The sequence below is a fragment of the Mizuhopecten yessoensis genome, unplaced genomic scaffold (genome assembly GCF_002113885.1).
Source record: "Mizuhopecten yessoensis strain PY_sf001 unplaced genomic scaffold, ASM211388v2 scaffold549, whole genome shotgun sequence".
NCBI classification, from domain to species: domain Eukaryota; kingdom Metazoa; phylum Mollusca; class Bivalvia; order Pectinida; family Pectinidae; genus Mizuhopecten; species Mizuhopecten yessoensis.
This window is the reverse complement of record NW_018403602.1, coordinates 302,159-317,399: the sequence shown is the minus strand read 5'-3', so window position 1 is coordinate 317,399 and position 15,241 is coordinate 302,159. Positions and strand designations below refer to the sequence as shown.

Here is a 15,241-nt window from a genome sequence, read left to right as displayed (position 1 = left end):
GTGAGTCGCATGACTAGAATGGAACATCAAGACACGGCAGTGTCATGATCACTATGTCTGGAGGAGCACTACAGGTAAGGATTAGGATGAGTAAGACACACCTGCTAACGAGATTTACACCTGCTAACGAGATTTTATAGTTTAACACAAATTATATATGAAATACATGCTACCACACCCTTGGAGGGTAAAATGGATACGGAAAACTTAAAATAGTCCAAAAACTGATTGTCATCTATTGGTTAGAGTAAAAGTTACACAACAGCTACTGGCAGACAGCACATGGTTAGTGAAATCTAGGGGGTAGCTCTATGAGTGTGGTAAGTTGGAGTGACCAACAAACCACTGCACACAATCCACGGGACTAATGGGTCAGTTTCTGGTCAAGTTCTGGTACGTGAACACTTTTATTTCCAATATGAGTTGTGGTAAATGATATGCCATGTGGCTTACCGTATATTTACAATGTACCAGGCAGCTTTTGTAGCTGAATGAACATAAAATGTAGGTCTTTATCATAAACATGTATTTCATTATACATTTTCGTTTAATCAGAGATGAATTTAATATAATAATTTTATGAATTGATTTTAATTGGTCCTCTTTGCTTCCGACCCACCCACCCACCCCCCTTTTTGATAAACAATTACTTGATACAATAGCAATTTTACAAGATTAAAATTTTATAGTTATTGAAATAATTCTTCAAAAGAGTACCTATTAAATTTGACTAATGTTGATTAATGTGGAAACAGCACTAATCAAAATGCTCATTTCTATTTGAGATTCCTAGAAAAAAAAATCACCAACAATTTAAAATTAGATTTCTCAATGATACTAGCTGAACGATGTATTTCTATGTGTGTACAGTTACAGGGTGGTACAGGTATATATATATATAAACGATTAGTTCCATCTAACACAAATTTACCTACAGTAAAGCACTCGTTCCTCCATCTTACAAGTCCATCTTTTCTCTCACTTTCTCAAGTTAAATACTATTATTATTATTATGCACAAAAACTAAGAATATGTTATACAAGTTAAAACTTGTCTTTTACAAAAAGAAAGAATTATTTATAACCATAATACATAATAATTGCATTGCAAATATTTGTTTAAGAAAGAACAACCTGTCTTGCACATAAAATTCAGCACATACAATGGTAGGTGAAAATAAATTGACAATAACATCACAATTGAGATGACTTAATGACGGACTAGCGGGGTTAAATGAACAATGAAATAAATGAATTGGCTTGAACGGTGACCCACAATACTGTTACAATACTTAGTTGGTCGTTATATTTACAATGTACAACGCGCGTGGAGTGTGTTTAGAAGTTAAACATTGTGTATTGAAATGACAGACCTAGGTAACCAAGGTAACCAAGGAAACCGATGAGAAAGGCGTCCATATTTGATATGGATGGTATTTGTTATCTTTCCAATATTGGTATTAAGTCAATGTTGAATTTTGGCAAAAGATGTGGACTGACTGATGTTTCATCTGCTAATGCAAATTTTCTGTAATTGAAAACAATTCAGTTTCCAGTACAATATACATAAGTCTGAAATTTCAATAAAATTGCAACATATCACAAGAACACTACATACTAGAAACATTGATTGATGACCCACTTTAGGACACACTACTCATTGTCACTGGCTCTGTGTTATCACTGAGTGAAGAAGCAGGATGACTGTATATATGTATGTAATGTGATGGTCAGACAGCAATGTACAAAAATTAATTAAATATAAATACTTCCAGCTATTGTCATTTAAACAATTTATTCAAATATGGCAAATTTAGAATAAGATATATAATGTAGAAATGGAAATGAAACTTATTATTTCACCAGTTATAGATGATTTCTGTACCAAGTATATAAGTATGGCAAGGTTTCTATATATTCATCCCAGATACATACATTTTAAGGTTTCTAAAGTGACCTTTATAGTTTCTGTGAATACATGGCAAGGTTTCTATAGATACTTTAGTTTCCATGGATACATGGCAAGGTTTCTATAGATACTTTAGTTTCCATGGATACACGGCAAGGTTTCTATAGATACTTTAGTTTCCGTCCATGGATACATGGCAAGGTTTCTATAGATACTTTAGTTTCCATGGATACAAGGCAAGGTTTCTATAGATACTTTAGTTTCCATGGATACATGGCAAGGTTTCTATAGATACTTTAGTTTCCGTCCATGGATACATGGCAAGGTTTCTATAGATTCTTCCTTAGGTTTCCATCCATGGATACATGAAAAGGTTTTAAATGTTACTTGAGTTTCCACCAATAAAATTTCAAGTCAACACCGCATACATCATAAAATTTCCAAACTGACCTTGGTAACCACAGATTCTATATAAAGGAGACTTTAGAAACTGTGTCCATGATAATGTTTCTTTAGAACAGCGAGTGGTTTTCATGACTACAGGCTGACTATGTGGATTTCTTTGTAAACATTTCTGTGACCTTTAACCTTTAACTCCAAGTGAGTATGACCTCTCCATCAACTGTCTGATGTCTTTAGATTTAGATTAATTTAAATAGAAGCATTTCATCAGAGACTCCTTTTGAAGGAGTGGTATTACCACAAGTGTTTCAAATCATCCTGCTTACATCCCAAAATGGGACTGGCATTTGATTCATTAAATAGACCATGTCCTGTGTTTAAATTTCAATGGCAACCATTCAAGATGAAAAAACGTGTTTCAAATGCCTCCTGCTTTCAAGACCTATAGAGTAAGATTTTGGTTGCCTTTTGTTTAAATTGTGTATGATAAGGTTTAGGCAGATGACAGTTGATGGGAAACAAACTTGGGAATTAAGTAGTCTTTCAAGACCTTTCTATCTGTAGATTATTCTACTGCCTCGAACATGTTAGACAATCCCCCCGCTACAAGTCTCGCTCACATACACACATTCAAATCATCCCCATAAATAGCCCTTCCCCAATATAATTCCTAGTCCTGTACTCGCAGTAACACACTTGCTAACAGTTTCAGAGTAACACAGCACTTTGTAAGACTAAAGCACAGTTACGGCTGATCTGTCTTCTGTTTCTCCCCCGTTTAGATAAAGCATTTTTGTTGCTATGGTGATGGCTATCGTCTAACAATAGTGAACCACACTGTCTACACACAGCTAACTAATGCAAGGTGTCCTGGTTGAGGGTAAATTTCATTGCAATAAATATGGACACGAGTGCTGACAGGTTGTCATGGGAACATAATACAATGATTTCATAATACAAAAATTCGGTGGTTTTAATTGAGTTATTGATCGGGCAGTTGAACAACGAGCACATTTATTACCCACACTCTACAGAAAGGCAAAAAACGAAACAAAGCACCATAACTATCAATGAATCTGTAAATAAATGATCCAATCATTGTTCGGTCCAGGAGAACAATTTGATACAAATGTTCAATTTTCCAAAGGTTAACACCTTAGAGCCAATATTCCATCACAAACCCCAAAGGGCAGATAACTCATTATGTTTTTTATAACGTTATATTGTACCATGATTCCTAACACACACATGCTCCCACGCACACCTGACACTATCTTTGGCAACATAATGATGAAGGGGAGAGTACACAGACCCACGTTACATTGTATATAACATTTTAAGTACCATAATAAAGTATCCTATGTAAGTCTATAATGCTACGTCACTGGTACTGAAATGACATAAAATTTCTAGTCAAAATGGCCACTGATCCGTTATACACTGATTCTATGAGATGTGTCAGCTCTGGGCAGGCCTCCGTTAAATGTAGTATGTATAGGTCCCACTTGGGTGATGTCTTCACTATGACGGGTAAGTCACCACCACGTCATTAGTGAAGTGTCTTGGTCCATAACTACAGTGACCAGTGGTCAAACTTTCAAGTTGTCCTGCATGTTTTTAACATGCTTACCATGTATGGTGCAGTGGTCAATAGATATTGCACATGTTGCCGTGACTCCTTGAGTCACCCCGACTGTCGTCCATTTTGTCCTGATCACTAAACAATTGGTCCTTTTCCTACAGATATTCCTGACTACAATGATGCTTGACACATCCACCAACAACCGTCCCATGCATTGTCTCCCTTTGATTGTCCGACAATAAAGGACACACAGTTCGATCTATCAACTGGTTGAACGACACACCCGCAGAAATAGGTTCATGTTTCCATGGTTACGTACAGAAATTGTTGATTGACACCGTATTATTTGGCTGTTTTGTTGTCACATGACTTCATCATATGATCGTGTCACACAACGCAGGTTATCCTCGCTGTTTCCATGGACAAACATGCACTCGGTGGTGCAGCAACACGCCTATGCTGCATAATGGTCGAAGGATCCCAAATACTCGAGAGCAGCTCGGTAACAGAACTGGTACTGATCCTAAACAACAAAACATATTATTGTTTTTAACAGTGAAATTAAATTCCTTAAATAGATAAGAGCAAACCAGTCACAAAAAATAGGAAACAAAACTGAAAATGCCTATATGAATGATGATCAAAATGACCTGGATTGTTTTAAATGGTGGTAACTGCCAAGATGTATTAAACTGCTGTTTTTGTTCAACACAATTATTAAAAAATTATGTTTCACATACATAACATTAAAAGGAACACAAATTATATCTTTACCACAGGCTGTCACAGTGTCAATACAATTATTGTTTTACTGTTAATAATAATAAAAAAAATCTAAAGTCTTTTTATTAAGGACAATAAATCTTAAAACTTAGCATATAGGCATGTTTGGCCAAGTTCTCAAAGCATACCTCCGTCTGGACCATAGCTGGTCTTTGTGTCCTCAGCATCTTGACAGTCTGGAACATATCGACCACCCCCTCGTACCTCATCCTCTCCAGGACGATACTAAGGGTTATAAACACCCCTGTTCTTCCAACTCCAGCACTGAAACCAACACCATTCATTAGAGATACAGAAACAGTATTGTCAAAATTACACATGAAGGAATTGAAATAATGTCATAAAAGTTACCTGGGTAAATCTAGAAATATCAAGTTAACACAATCATGCATGATACCTATTCCATAATAATAAAACATGAATTTAATTCCTCAATCAACTTTTAGGTCTCGTAATGCGAGTTTCTGGATATTTTCCGAATCTTGAATAGTGAGTTTCCATTGTTGTATTTGGTGTTCCATTAGGCTGAATGGTTCTTTACTACATCTAGGATACATACTAATGGCCAAACTGTTGACCACTACTGACCTGCAGTGAACAGAGATTGGTCCCTCCTGTCCAAACTGTTCCTTTGTTTTGTGGACCTGGCCGATGAAATCAATGAAGCCCTCTCCAGATTTGGGTACGCCCTGCTCTGGCCAGTCTGTAAACTGGAACTGTCTGATGGTCCGAGACTGACCGTCCTGTCGGTACAAACACATCGGTCAGTATTTATAAACATTTGTGTAACATGATTAAGAAACACTGCTGTCGGGGTATTTCATCACTGAATACATTATTTGAGATTCATTTTATTTCCTTTATTATCAAATTTCTCCCCCTCCCCTTCAACCTATTCACAGAGTTTCTATAGACAAAAATTGTTGTACAAAATGTTCAATTATTTTTATTTGAATAGTTGAATTGATTTCATACAAATGCTTCAATATTTTCATACTTTATGTAAAAACACTGCAATTGATTTTCGTCCAAGTCCTTGGAGAACCTACCCTGGCATCAGTGACCTTGAACTCTCTAAGGATGTACTGTGGCATGTTATACTCGGCCATTGGGTCAACGACAAAGTACTGGTACCTCGCCGACCTCTCACTGGGCCAGTATTGGTGACATTTCTCCTGTAACCATAGAAACAGAGACATATGGAAAACATTTAGCTGTGGTCTTCAGTAACAAAATGGAAATCTTGGTTATCATTATGATAAATCAATGTTTCATTCAGAATAAGAAAATATGTTCTTTTCAAGGAATGGCTTTAGTGCAAGATTTTTTTATTGAAAGTTTCAACAAATTTAATTTGTTTCTTTGGAACACACTGAGGTATAGTTTTGTTTGTAAAGAATTTGCTTTAAATCATTATGTTTCTAACAACTTTGCATATCAAATACAAATTTTATTTAAGTTTCTTTGACGATAAACTTGGGCAAACAGATTCATTACAAAGTGTATGTAGAGGTTTATCTTGGTGAAGAAGAAATGTTGACACTTACACGTCCCATTTCTCGCAGCTTAGTGAGCATCACGATAATGGTAGAGTTGTGTTCCCAAAGCATCCTCCAGAAGTCCTCCGTCGTCTCTGACAGGGGGCCCTGGGTAGCCACGTAAGCCTGGCAGTACTTGTACCCCTGTCACAAAATAGATGGGATTACTAGTTTTTACCTACTGATATACATGTAGTGTTAGACAAGCATGGAAATATGTGATGCTATACAGAATAACAGTTACAAAACAAATTCACAGTTAAAAATTAATTTAAAACATGGTAAGATATTTAATAATTCATTTAAGGACATTATTAAATTTTCGAGACATTTTTCGGCCTTAAAGTATTTTCACAAATGGCCTGCAATGATATTTTTTTCACTGTAACACAAATGTGAGACACGAATCTGTCCATGTTGAGTACAATGTATGCTTTCACCAAAAGTTACTTCCCTTACTATACAGGATGCTGTATACCAGCAAACTCAAGGAAGTGACCCTGGAAGGAAGACCAATCAGAATAGAAGGAGGACCAATCAGAATTCTGCAGTCACTTTGAGGTACAACAATGTTAGTTATATAACTCTGTCATACTTACATCTATAAAACTGGCATTGATGTAATCGGAACCGTCCACTCCTCGGATTGGCTGTAGGGCTACTCTTGTAGATTCAACTGTAAGTAATGAGGTCCAGTCGAGTCAATGGCATCGCATGAATAACATTATTTAACAAAACTTTCTTTGATTTAATATCCAGTTCAATCCCCGTCATCCACTCCCTCTTTTTAGTAATAGTATATAACTTTGAACAACGATACATTTTACTCAGTAAAAGAACTTCACAAGAAGCAAGAGAAGAGATTATTTGATTTATATTTCATTGATGCAGATTTTGATATGTCATAGGTCACAAATACACTGGAAATGTTCCTCCATCCTTCTGGGCTCTGTATACTTACAAGGTAAAATGTTAACAAGTCTATTCTTGAATTTATTCACTGGAAGATTTGCACTAACAAAGCGATTTGGACTAGCCTTCATGTTTGCTAACCGCTGAAAAGAAAACAAACAAACACAATTAACTATAACTCTTAGCCTGGAGTGAAATGAAGTAGAAACCCCTTAGAAATCTTTTGCCAAACCAATGATGTCGATGGTTTTAAGTTTTACTGTATATCAAGACAGATGTTAAACTGCAGATTCAAACAAGGATTTTTGAGCAAAACAAAATATGATTTGAAATTTTATTAAGACAACATTTTTATCAGAACTATATTTTACCAGAAGTATAAAATATAAGATTTACCTTAAATTCCAATTCCATGCCTGTGACGGTTTCTCCTGGTTCTGGCTGCATCAGTTTCTGTATGTGTACGGACAGGTTACGCGCGGGTACCTCTGTGTTCCCACAAGTAACAGCTTCTAACAGTGCGTCGTGGATAAATATATACTGGTCCTCCGTCTGTACCATGTAATTACGCTGCGCTCGTAAGCAGGTCACATGACCATATATATCTACTGTCTTTTCATGTCGAATTCGTTCCAACATGGCGTCTATGACTATGAAGGCTCCTGTTCTTCCGACTCCAGCACTGAAGAATAAGATGTTATCATTGCAGTGCTTACTATTCACAAAACCAGGAATACTTTTATGATAAATCTAACAATATTACTATATAATACCTTTATTAGACCCAAGGAGACAAACTACAGGCCTAATTCTGAAAACGGCAGTCAAATAGTCTTTGGGCTTAATCCCGGAGTTTGACCATATAATGGTAATGATCTTATTGCTGTGTTTGACCATCATCATCAGAAAGGCATACTCTTTAGCACTACCATATCACCAGCGTTGGGGTTGCATGAGTTAAAAGTAGTCTATACCTGCAGTGGACTACCATTGGCCCGGCGTCGGGAGGGTTGCTAGTTTTGACACGCCTCATGAACATTAGGAGAGGTGTGGGATGGTCAGGAACACCATGATCTGGCCAGGCGGTGAACTGGAACTGGCGAATCTCACGCTTCTCCGGGAAACCGTACTGTAGGTAAACAACAGGTATGTCATTAGACAGGATGAGCATAGGTAATCACAGGGAAATCGTTTCTGGTATTTCAGTGTAAACCAAAACTTATCACAGCTACCCAAAGGTAAATCAGTTTTAATTACAGGTACTTTTAGGTAAATATTTCACTTACCCTGGAGATATGGAAGGTTCGTATCGTGTAGGTAGATAGTTCTGTCACATCTACCAGTAGGACGTGCATCAGGCCGTAATGCTCCGCTCCACGGTGAGGCCAGTACTGGTCACACTTTATCTAAAACACAAACACATAACAATATTTCTATAACCTGTCAAATTGAAGCGTAACATCAAATAATCAGAAATTGAAATAAGTACTCTTGGACTAGAGAAATCTTTTGAGACCTATCTCACATGGTTGCCTAATGTGCAAGACACATATCTTGGGGTTGGCTTTGATGCAAATATCTTTGATACACAAATTGAAAGTCTTTGAATGAAGTGAATAAGATTAGTAAAGGCTTAGTTTACTATCTCTTTTTCCTTTTACCTGATGACACATATATAAGGGGACAGTGTTTAATATGAGGTAAACATTGAGATAATAGATATAAATAGTAAATGATGTTGTAAAATCATTGATACTGACCCTTGACCTTTCTTCTAATTTAGTCATCATGACGATGGTTGCTGATCGTTGTTCCCACATCATGCGCCAGAAATCTCCAAATGTCTCCGGAAGTGGTCCCTGAAACATGGAATGGAGTGGCTAGTTAAAAGGACATCTGTTTAATGTGTTTCTCAGGAAACTAGCATATAACCTTCATACTGCTGAAGATTAGTAACAGCACTGACAGTGACTGATAAGACTGCCACCTAGTGGCAAAAAGTAGCAAAAGTGATAGAGCCCAACACTATTACAGAAACAAGCAGATATCCAATCAACATGTACCAGCTAATGACTATTAAATACATACCTGTGTTGCGATGTAGGCATTTTGTTTACGATATCCATCCATGTAGTTTGCGTTGACGTAATCGCTGCCCGGGACGCTGTCGATCGGTTGGAGAATCACACGGGAGTGGTCGTACGCTATGACATTGGCGTATCTATTTTTAGGTTTGTTGACCTCATAGTTGGAGTTGTCCCACGTGAACTGTTGACCCGGTTCGATCGACTCGTACTCTTGAGAGAACTTCAGGTTGTCATTGTTCTTCAGATTGTCAATGTGTTCCTGTAGCATGTGGATGTGGATCGGTGGATGACTGATCATACCTGAAGAAAAACATAAACACACCGTTACTTTGTGAGAAACTTGTGTGGCAAATTTTACAGATTTGAGATATGCTATGGAAACACAAATATGTATAAAAATTTGTATGAATATTTGCAGGACTATCGACAACTCAAAGTTTCCTAAAATTAGAAATGTAAAAATACCAAAAGCCACTAATCTACAGTATGGTTGAGTCACGTTCAGGGTTTGAAGATCAAATCGGCACTGGCTTTACTACTACATGTGTGAGAACCAAGCATCTAGGAAGATATATGACCTTGAGAATTCAACTCTTACAAGAAGTTTGGTCAATGTCAGTTCTGTTTATAAAATTCCATGTAGGAATGTTTTCCAGAGCAGAATTAAACACTGCAAACGGTTCATACATTTGACCCCTGTTAACATGAAAATGACTAATTTGTTCACTCTTTACTTGAGATTGTCGCATTGGACCCCTACAACCATTATGAAATATCTCCTTTGACCTCTGTGACTTTGAGAATAGGTACCTGGTGTTTGATAATGCTGTCTACGAAGTTCGACAGGATCACATGGATGAGGTGGTACGTCCACAAACACCTTCCCAGATGTTGGCTCCGGACTCTTTTCTTTACGGGTAGCCTTCCTCCTACAGTAAATTGAATATTTGGAATATGACACCTGTCATGTAATTGTCATCGTATCAACACCATTGTTCTCGTTGGTTATTTCCAGCTCTGATGGGTTTTATTAGGTTTGGATTTACTAATGTTCTATAACAATACCTGAACCATACTGCCAAGAAAACTAAGCATGGAAGAGAAAAAGTAACAAAACCTTGTATGAAGCTCACCTCATGTGCCAGATCAGGACGATACACCCAATGATGATGAGTGCCACCCCTGCACAGACCGGGGCGACGATCATGATGATGAGCAGACTTTTTTCGCTAGCTTGTGCAGACTGTGGGATTAGGTGATCATTTGAACTGTCGGGGTTCTTTGGAATATGGGGGTTGATGTGGCTCAGATTGATGATTTCTGAGTATTGACTGGTTTTGTAAAGTTTCTGGAATGGTCAAGAGAAAAAATGGCACACAAATTATTAACAATTTATACAGTTATCATTCAAATACAATAGAATACAGTGTCAAAGGTTACAGGTCAGTCTTACAGTGTCAAAGGTTATAGGTCAGTCTCACAGTGTCAAAGGTTATAGGTCAGTCTTACAGTGTCAAAGGTAACAGGTCAGTCTAACAGTGTCAAAGGTTAAAGGTCAGTCTTATAGTGTCAAAGGTTACAGGTCAGTCTCAAAGGTTATAGGTCAGTCTTACAGTGTCAAAGGTTAAAGGTCAGTCTTACAGTGTCAAAGGTTATAGGTCAGTCTTACAGTGATATATGTCAGAGGTCAAATGTTACAAGTCAGACCTTTAGTGTCAAAGGTTAGAGGTCAAACTTACAGTGTCCACAGTGAAAGCTCGCAGGAATGTCTTGTACTTCATCCCATGGTCAAGTGGTCTGTTGGTGTAGCCCCCTAAGGTGTCCCTGTTGCCGAGATTGAACTCCTTAGGAAGGTGCTGGGCATCAAACTTGGCTGCGATGTAGGGTTTGGCTGATGGCAGCTCTGGAGATATTTCCACCGACAACTAAAACACCAGATAGAAACAATGTAACCAACAAATCTAAGGAATCTTAGTGAAAATCCTATTTTTGTAAAACCTTTCTTTATACACTTTATAACTAGTGCATCTGACCATACACTGGTTGACCTTTTACAAGGTCAGAGGTCAGCTTTGGTCTATGTTTTCTGTTTAATTTTGAAGTGAAGCAAATTTCATTAAAACTATTCTGGTTATTGATGCCCATGCTGAGTTATGTATCTTGATCAAAATGTCCTACAACAATAAAGGCCATCTGACAGTACCTCGTCATTACTAATGTCCTCTGGTCGTTTGGTTGTGGTGTTGATGAGAGGGACCACCACTAGGTAATAGTAGCTAAGACCACCATTTGCTTCAGATGCTGGTTTCAGGATGACGGTCACTTCCTGGCCAGAGATTTTCGACACAAGTGGTTTCCTCACCTCCTTCGGTGCTAATGGGGAAAAAAATCAAAATGTACAGAACTTTTTGTTTTCCCTTTGTCCATATTTCAAACCATAAAAACAGAAATTAGCATTGCCCATATTGTTTCATCTAAAGAAACATAAACCACATTTGATTGCTAATTAATTACTGTAAGATTTTCCTATTGGTGTAAGAAATACCTACCTTCAATCCTGGTTTGGACTACTAGAGAGTTGACACCGCCTTGTGTTCCATCCTGGAAGAATGCGGAGATGTTGAATGTGTATTTGGTTTTCGGAAGCAGATTCTCGACCGTGAAAGAGGTTGTAAGACCATGAATGCGCGCATCCTTGCGTGGCTGGTGATATGTCTGCATCACATTATCCTCACGGTATTTCTTTACCCCGGAATAGGAAAGCTGTGAAGCAAAAACACAAATAATTTGTCACACAAACAAATAAATGAGAAATCATTCTTATTGTCTTTTTTTGGTTTCCATTTTCATTACTCTATTATACCTTACACACTATACATTTTATTTGTGTTAGAGTTAAGGGTATATACTACCTAACACATTATACCTGTGATTTGTATTAGAGTTAAGGTTATTTGCTACCTTACATGTTATACCTGTGATTTGTATTAGAGTTAAGGGTATATGCTACCTTACATTATACCTGTGATTTGTATTAGAGTTAAGGGTATATACTACCTTACATGTTATACCTGTGATTTGTATTAGAGTTAAGGGTATAAGCTACCTTACATGTTATACCTGTGATTTGTGTTAGAGTTAAGGGAATATGCTACCTTACATGTTAAATCTGTGATTTGTATTAAAGTAAAGGGTATGTGCTACCTTACATTATACCTGTGATCTGTATTAGAGTTAAGGTTATTTGCTACCTTACATGTTATACCTGTGATTTGTGTTAGAGTTAAGGGTATATGCTACCTTACATGTTAAATCTGTGATTTGTATTAAAGTAAAGGGTATGTGCTACCTTACATTATACCTGTGATCTGTATTAGAGTTAAGGGTATATACTACCTAACATGTTATACCTGTAATTTGTATTAGAGTGAAGGGGTATATGTCACCTTACATGTTATATCTGTGATCTGTATTAGAGTTAAGGGTATATGCTACCTTACATGTTACATCTGTGATTTGTATTAAAGTAAAGGGTATATGCTACCTTAAACATTATACCTGTGATCTGTATTAGAGTGAAGGGTATATGCTACCTTACATGCTATACCTGTGATTTGTATTAGAGTTAAGGGTATATGCTACCTTACATGTTATATCTGTGATTTGTATTAAAGTAAAGGGTATGTGCTACCTTACATTATACCTGTGATTTTGTATTAAAGTTAAGGGTATGTGCTACCTAACATTATATCTATGATTTGTATTAGAGTTAGGGGGAAATGCTACCTTACATGTTATACCTGGGATTTGTATTAGAGTTAAGGGTGTATGCTACCTTACATGTTATATCTGTGATTTGTATTAAAGTAAAGGGTATGTGCTACCTTACATTATACCTGTGATTTTGTATTAAAGTTAAGAGTATGTGCTACCTTACATTATATCTGTGATTTGTATTAGAGTTAGGGGGAAATGCTACCTTACATGTTATACCTGTGATTTGTATTACAGTTAAGGGTATATGCTACCTTAAACATTATACCTGTGATCTGTATTAGAGTGAAGGGTATATGTCACCTTACATGTTATATCTGTGATCTGTATTAGAGTTAAGGGTATATGCTACCTTAAACATTATACCTGTGATCTGTATTAGAGTTAAGGGTATATACTACCTAACATGTTATACCTGTAATTTGTATTAGAGTTAAGGGTATATGCTACCTTACATGTTATACCTGGGATTTGTATTAGAGTTAAGGGTATATGCTACCTTACCTGTTATACCTGTGATTTGTATTAGAGTTAAGGTTATTTGCTACCTTACATGTTATACCTGTGATTTGTATTAGAGTTAAGGGTATATGCTACCTTACATGTTATATCTGTAATTTGTATTAAAGTTAAGGGTATGTGCTACCTCACACATTATAATTAATTCTATGTTCTACCTTATCTGTTGTTGATTTAGTTCTTAAAAAAAAAAAAAACAACAAAAAACCTTCCCATGATGTGTTTGAAATTGTCCAGCTTTTGAACAACTGAGAATATTTGAAATTGTCCAGCTTTTGAACAACTGAGAATCAATATTTGTACTGTTGCCATGGTGGTATTAGGTTGTCGCACTTGTCGGTACATGTGTACTTACTGTGTAGGTTATGACCTGAGGCTTCTTTGGAATCTCCCACACAAGATTTACGTCAACAGACGTCCTCATCGACACGTGGAAGTTGGTTGGTACGTCATTGGTCAAAGGCTCTGAGACATAGATATAGACATTGTTTACCCTATGTGTCATTGACTTGTATAACCTGACTCCTACTAATGTTTACATATCCTAAACTGTAAAGGTTATTATTTTGTACGTTTCCAAATTTCTGGTATACAGCTTTTTTTTTTTTAATCTTCATTTTACACACATTTCCTTTACAACTTCATGATGTTTTGAGGTGCATTTTTCTGAAAATAAGAGCAAAAACAGAAAAAATGTTTGATTGTCAAAAATTGTGATAAGACACAATTTTCATTAAAGATGATACTCACGCGATGTTCCCACTGGACAAACAACAGCTTCCGACAGGTTGCCATAGCGACCATCAACAGATCTAGCCTGGATGCGAACTGCGTATACGGAGAAACTGTCCAGATTGGTCAGTTCAGTGACGGTATACGGTCCAATGTCTTCCTTCTGCCAGAGTTCCATCTTCTGTAGCTCAAACATGTTATAGTAGACCCTATACCCTGCCACAGGGAGCTTAGGTTCGTCCCATGTGACCAGGATGGTATCCGGGGCAGACCGTATCAGTTTAATTTTTTCCGGTGGAGGCAACACTGTTGGAAAAAACAAATACCATGAAAATTCTGGGAAATGAGGGGAACTTATTTAATTAAGCCATATGAAATATTTTCATTAAAACACATTGAAACACCTTTTCATGAAGACATTTTATCAGAATAATATACTGATCTGCATAATGTTATAGCATTTCTTACTTTGTTACACTTATTAACATTCATTTATAAAATAAAAATGGTGTTATGACATGAGAACAATAGGATATCACCAAGTTGTCGCCCATTAAAGTTATTTGGACCACAGTTAACAAAATGATTAATATTCATAGGAAAGTAGTTGGCTAAATTTTCAGACAAACTGAGATATATTATACCTAAAACCCAAAATTAACTACCAACATTGCCAATTGATGAATCTCTCATCTTTGCCTCTATTTTGACAGTGACAGAATTTTCTTAAGATTGATGCTACGTCTGACATGAACAATTTCCAGGCTATCTCTGGGTAAAATAACAATCAGATTTAAATCGTACTTTGTACATTATTTAAAGTCTGACAACCATGTCTTCTAAACCCATTATATAAAAAAAATCAGGAACAATACAACGATTTCTTATTTAGCAAAAGAATATTGTTCCAAAAAGTTGAAAACCAAATGACACAGCATCTATCTGTCGCCCGTTACCATAGTAACACTAGTCGAGGAAAAGAATCTATCTGTCGCCCGTTACCA

The 15,241-nt window shown here is 36.7% G+C and overlaps 1 protein-coding gene across 8 annotated transcripts in view; it reads right to left on the bottom strand.

Annotated features, from left to right (window-relative positions):
* Positions 1-2,309: 2,309 nt before the first annotated feature.
* The window catches only part of LOC110450747 (tyrosine-protein phosphatase Lar-like), a 277,405-nt gene continuing 264,473 nt past the window's right edge, over positions 2,310-15,241 (bottom strand). For 7 of the 8 annotated variants that reach the window (XM_021498459.1, XM_021498477.1, XM_021498469.1 and 4 more), the window contains 19 exons: positions 14,256-14,543; positions 13,861-13,970; positions 11,762-11,975; positions 11,416-11,585; positions 10,952-11,137; positions 10,346-10,560; positions 10,023-10,144; positions 9,214-9,512; positions 8,886-8,984; positions 8,412-8,531; positions 8,100-8,254; positions 7,522-7,807; positions 7,175-7,268; positions 6,813-6,889; positions 6,223-6,357; positions 5,725-5,850; positions 5,264-5,418; positions 4,804-4,939; positions 2,310-4,415 (listed from right to left, as the gene is read on the bottom strand). In XM_021498459.1, coding sequence (XP_021354134.1) covers positions 4,347-4,415; positions 4,804-4,939; positions 5,264-5,418; positions 5,725-5,850; positions 6,223-6,357; positions 6,813-6,889; positions 7,175-7,268; positions 7,522-7,807; positions 8,100-8,254; positions 8,412-8,531; positions 8,886-8,984; positions 9,214-9,512; positions 10,023-10,144; positions 10,346-10,560; positions 10,952-11,137; positions 11,416-11,585; positions 11,762-11,975; positions 13,861-13,970; positions 14,256-14,543 — 3,056 coding nt within the window. In that variant the 3' untranslated portion in view covers positions 2,310-4,346. The remainder of the gene's footprint in view (positions 4,416-4,803; positions 4,940-5,263; positions 5,419-5,724; positions 5,851-6,222; positions 6,358-6,812; positions 6,890-7,174; positions 7,269-7,521; positions 7,808-8,099; positions 8,255-8,411; positions 8,532-8,885; positions 8,985-9,213; positions 9,513-10,022; positions 10,145-10,345; positions 10,561-10,951; positions 11,138-11,415; positions 11,586-11,761; positions 11,976-13,860; positions 13,971-14,255; positions 14,544-15,241) is intronic. The other variant, XM_021498451.1, reaches the window with a different exon arrangement.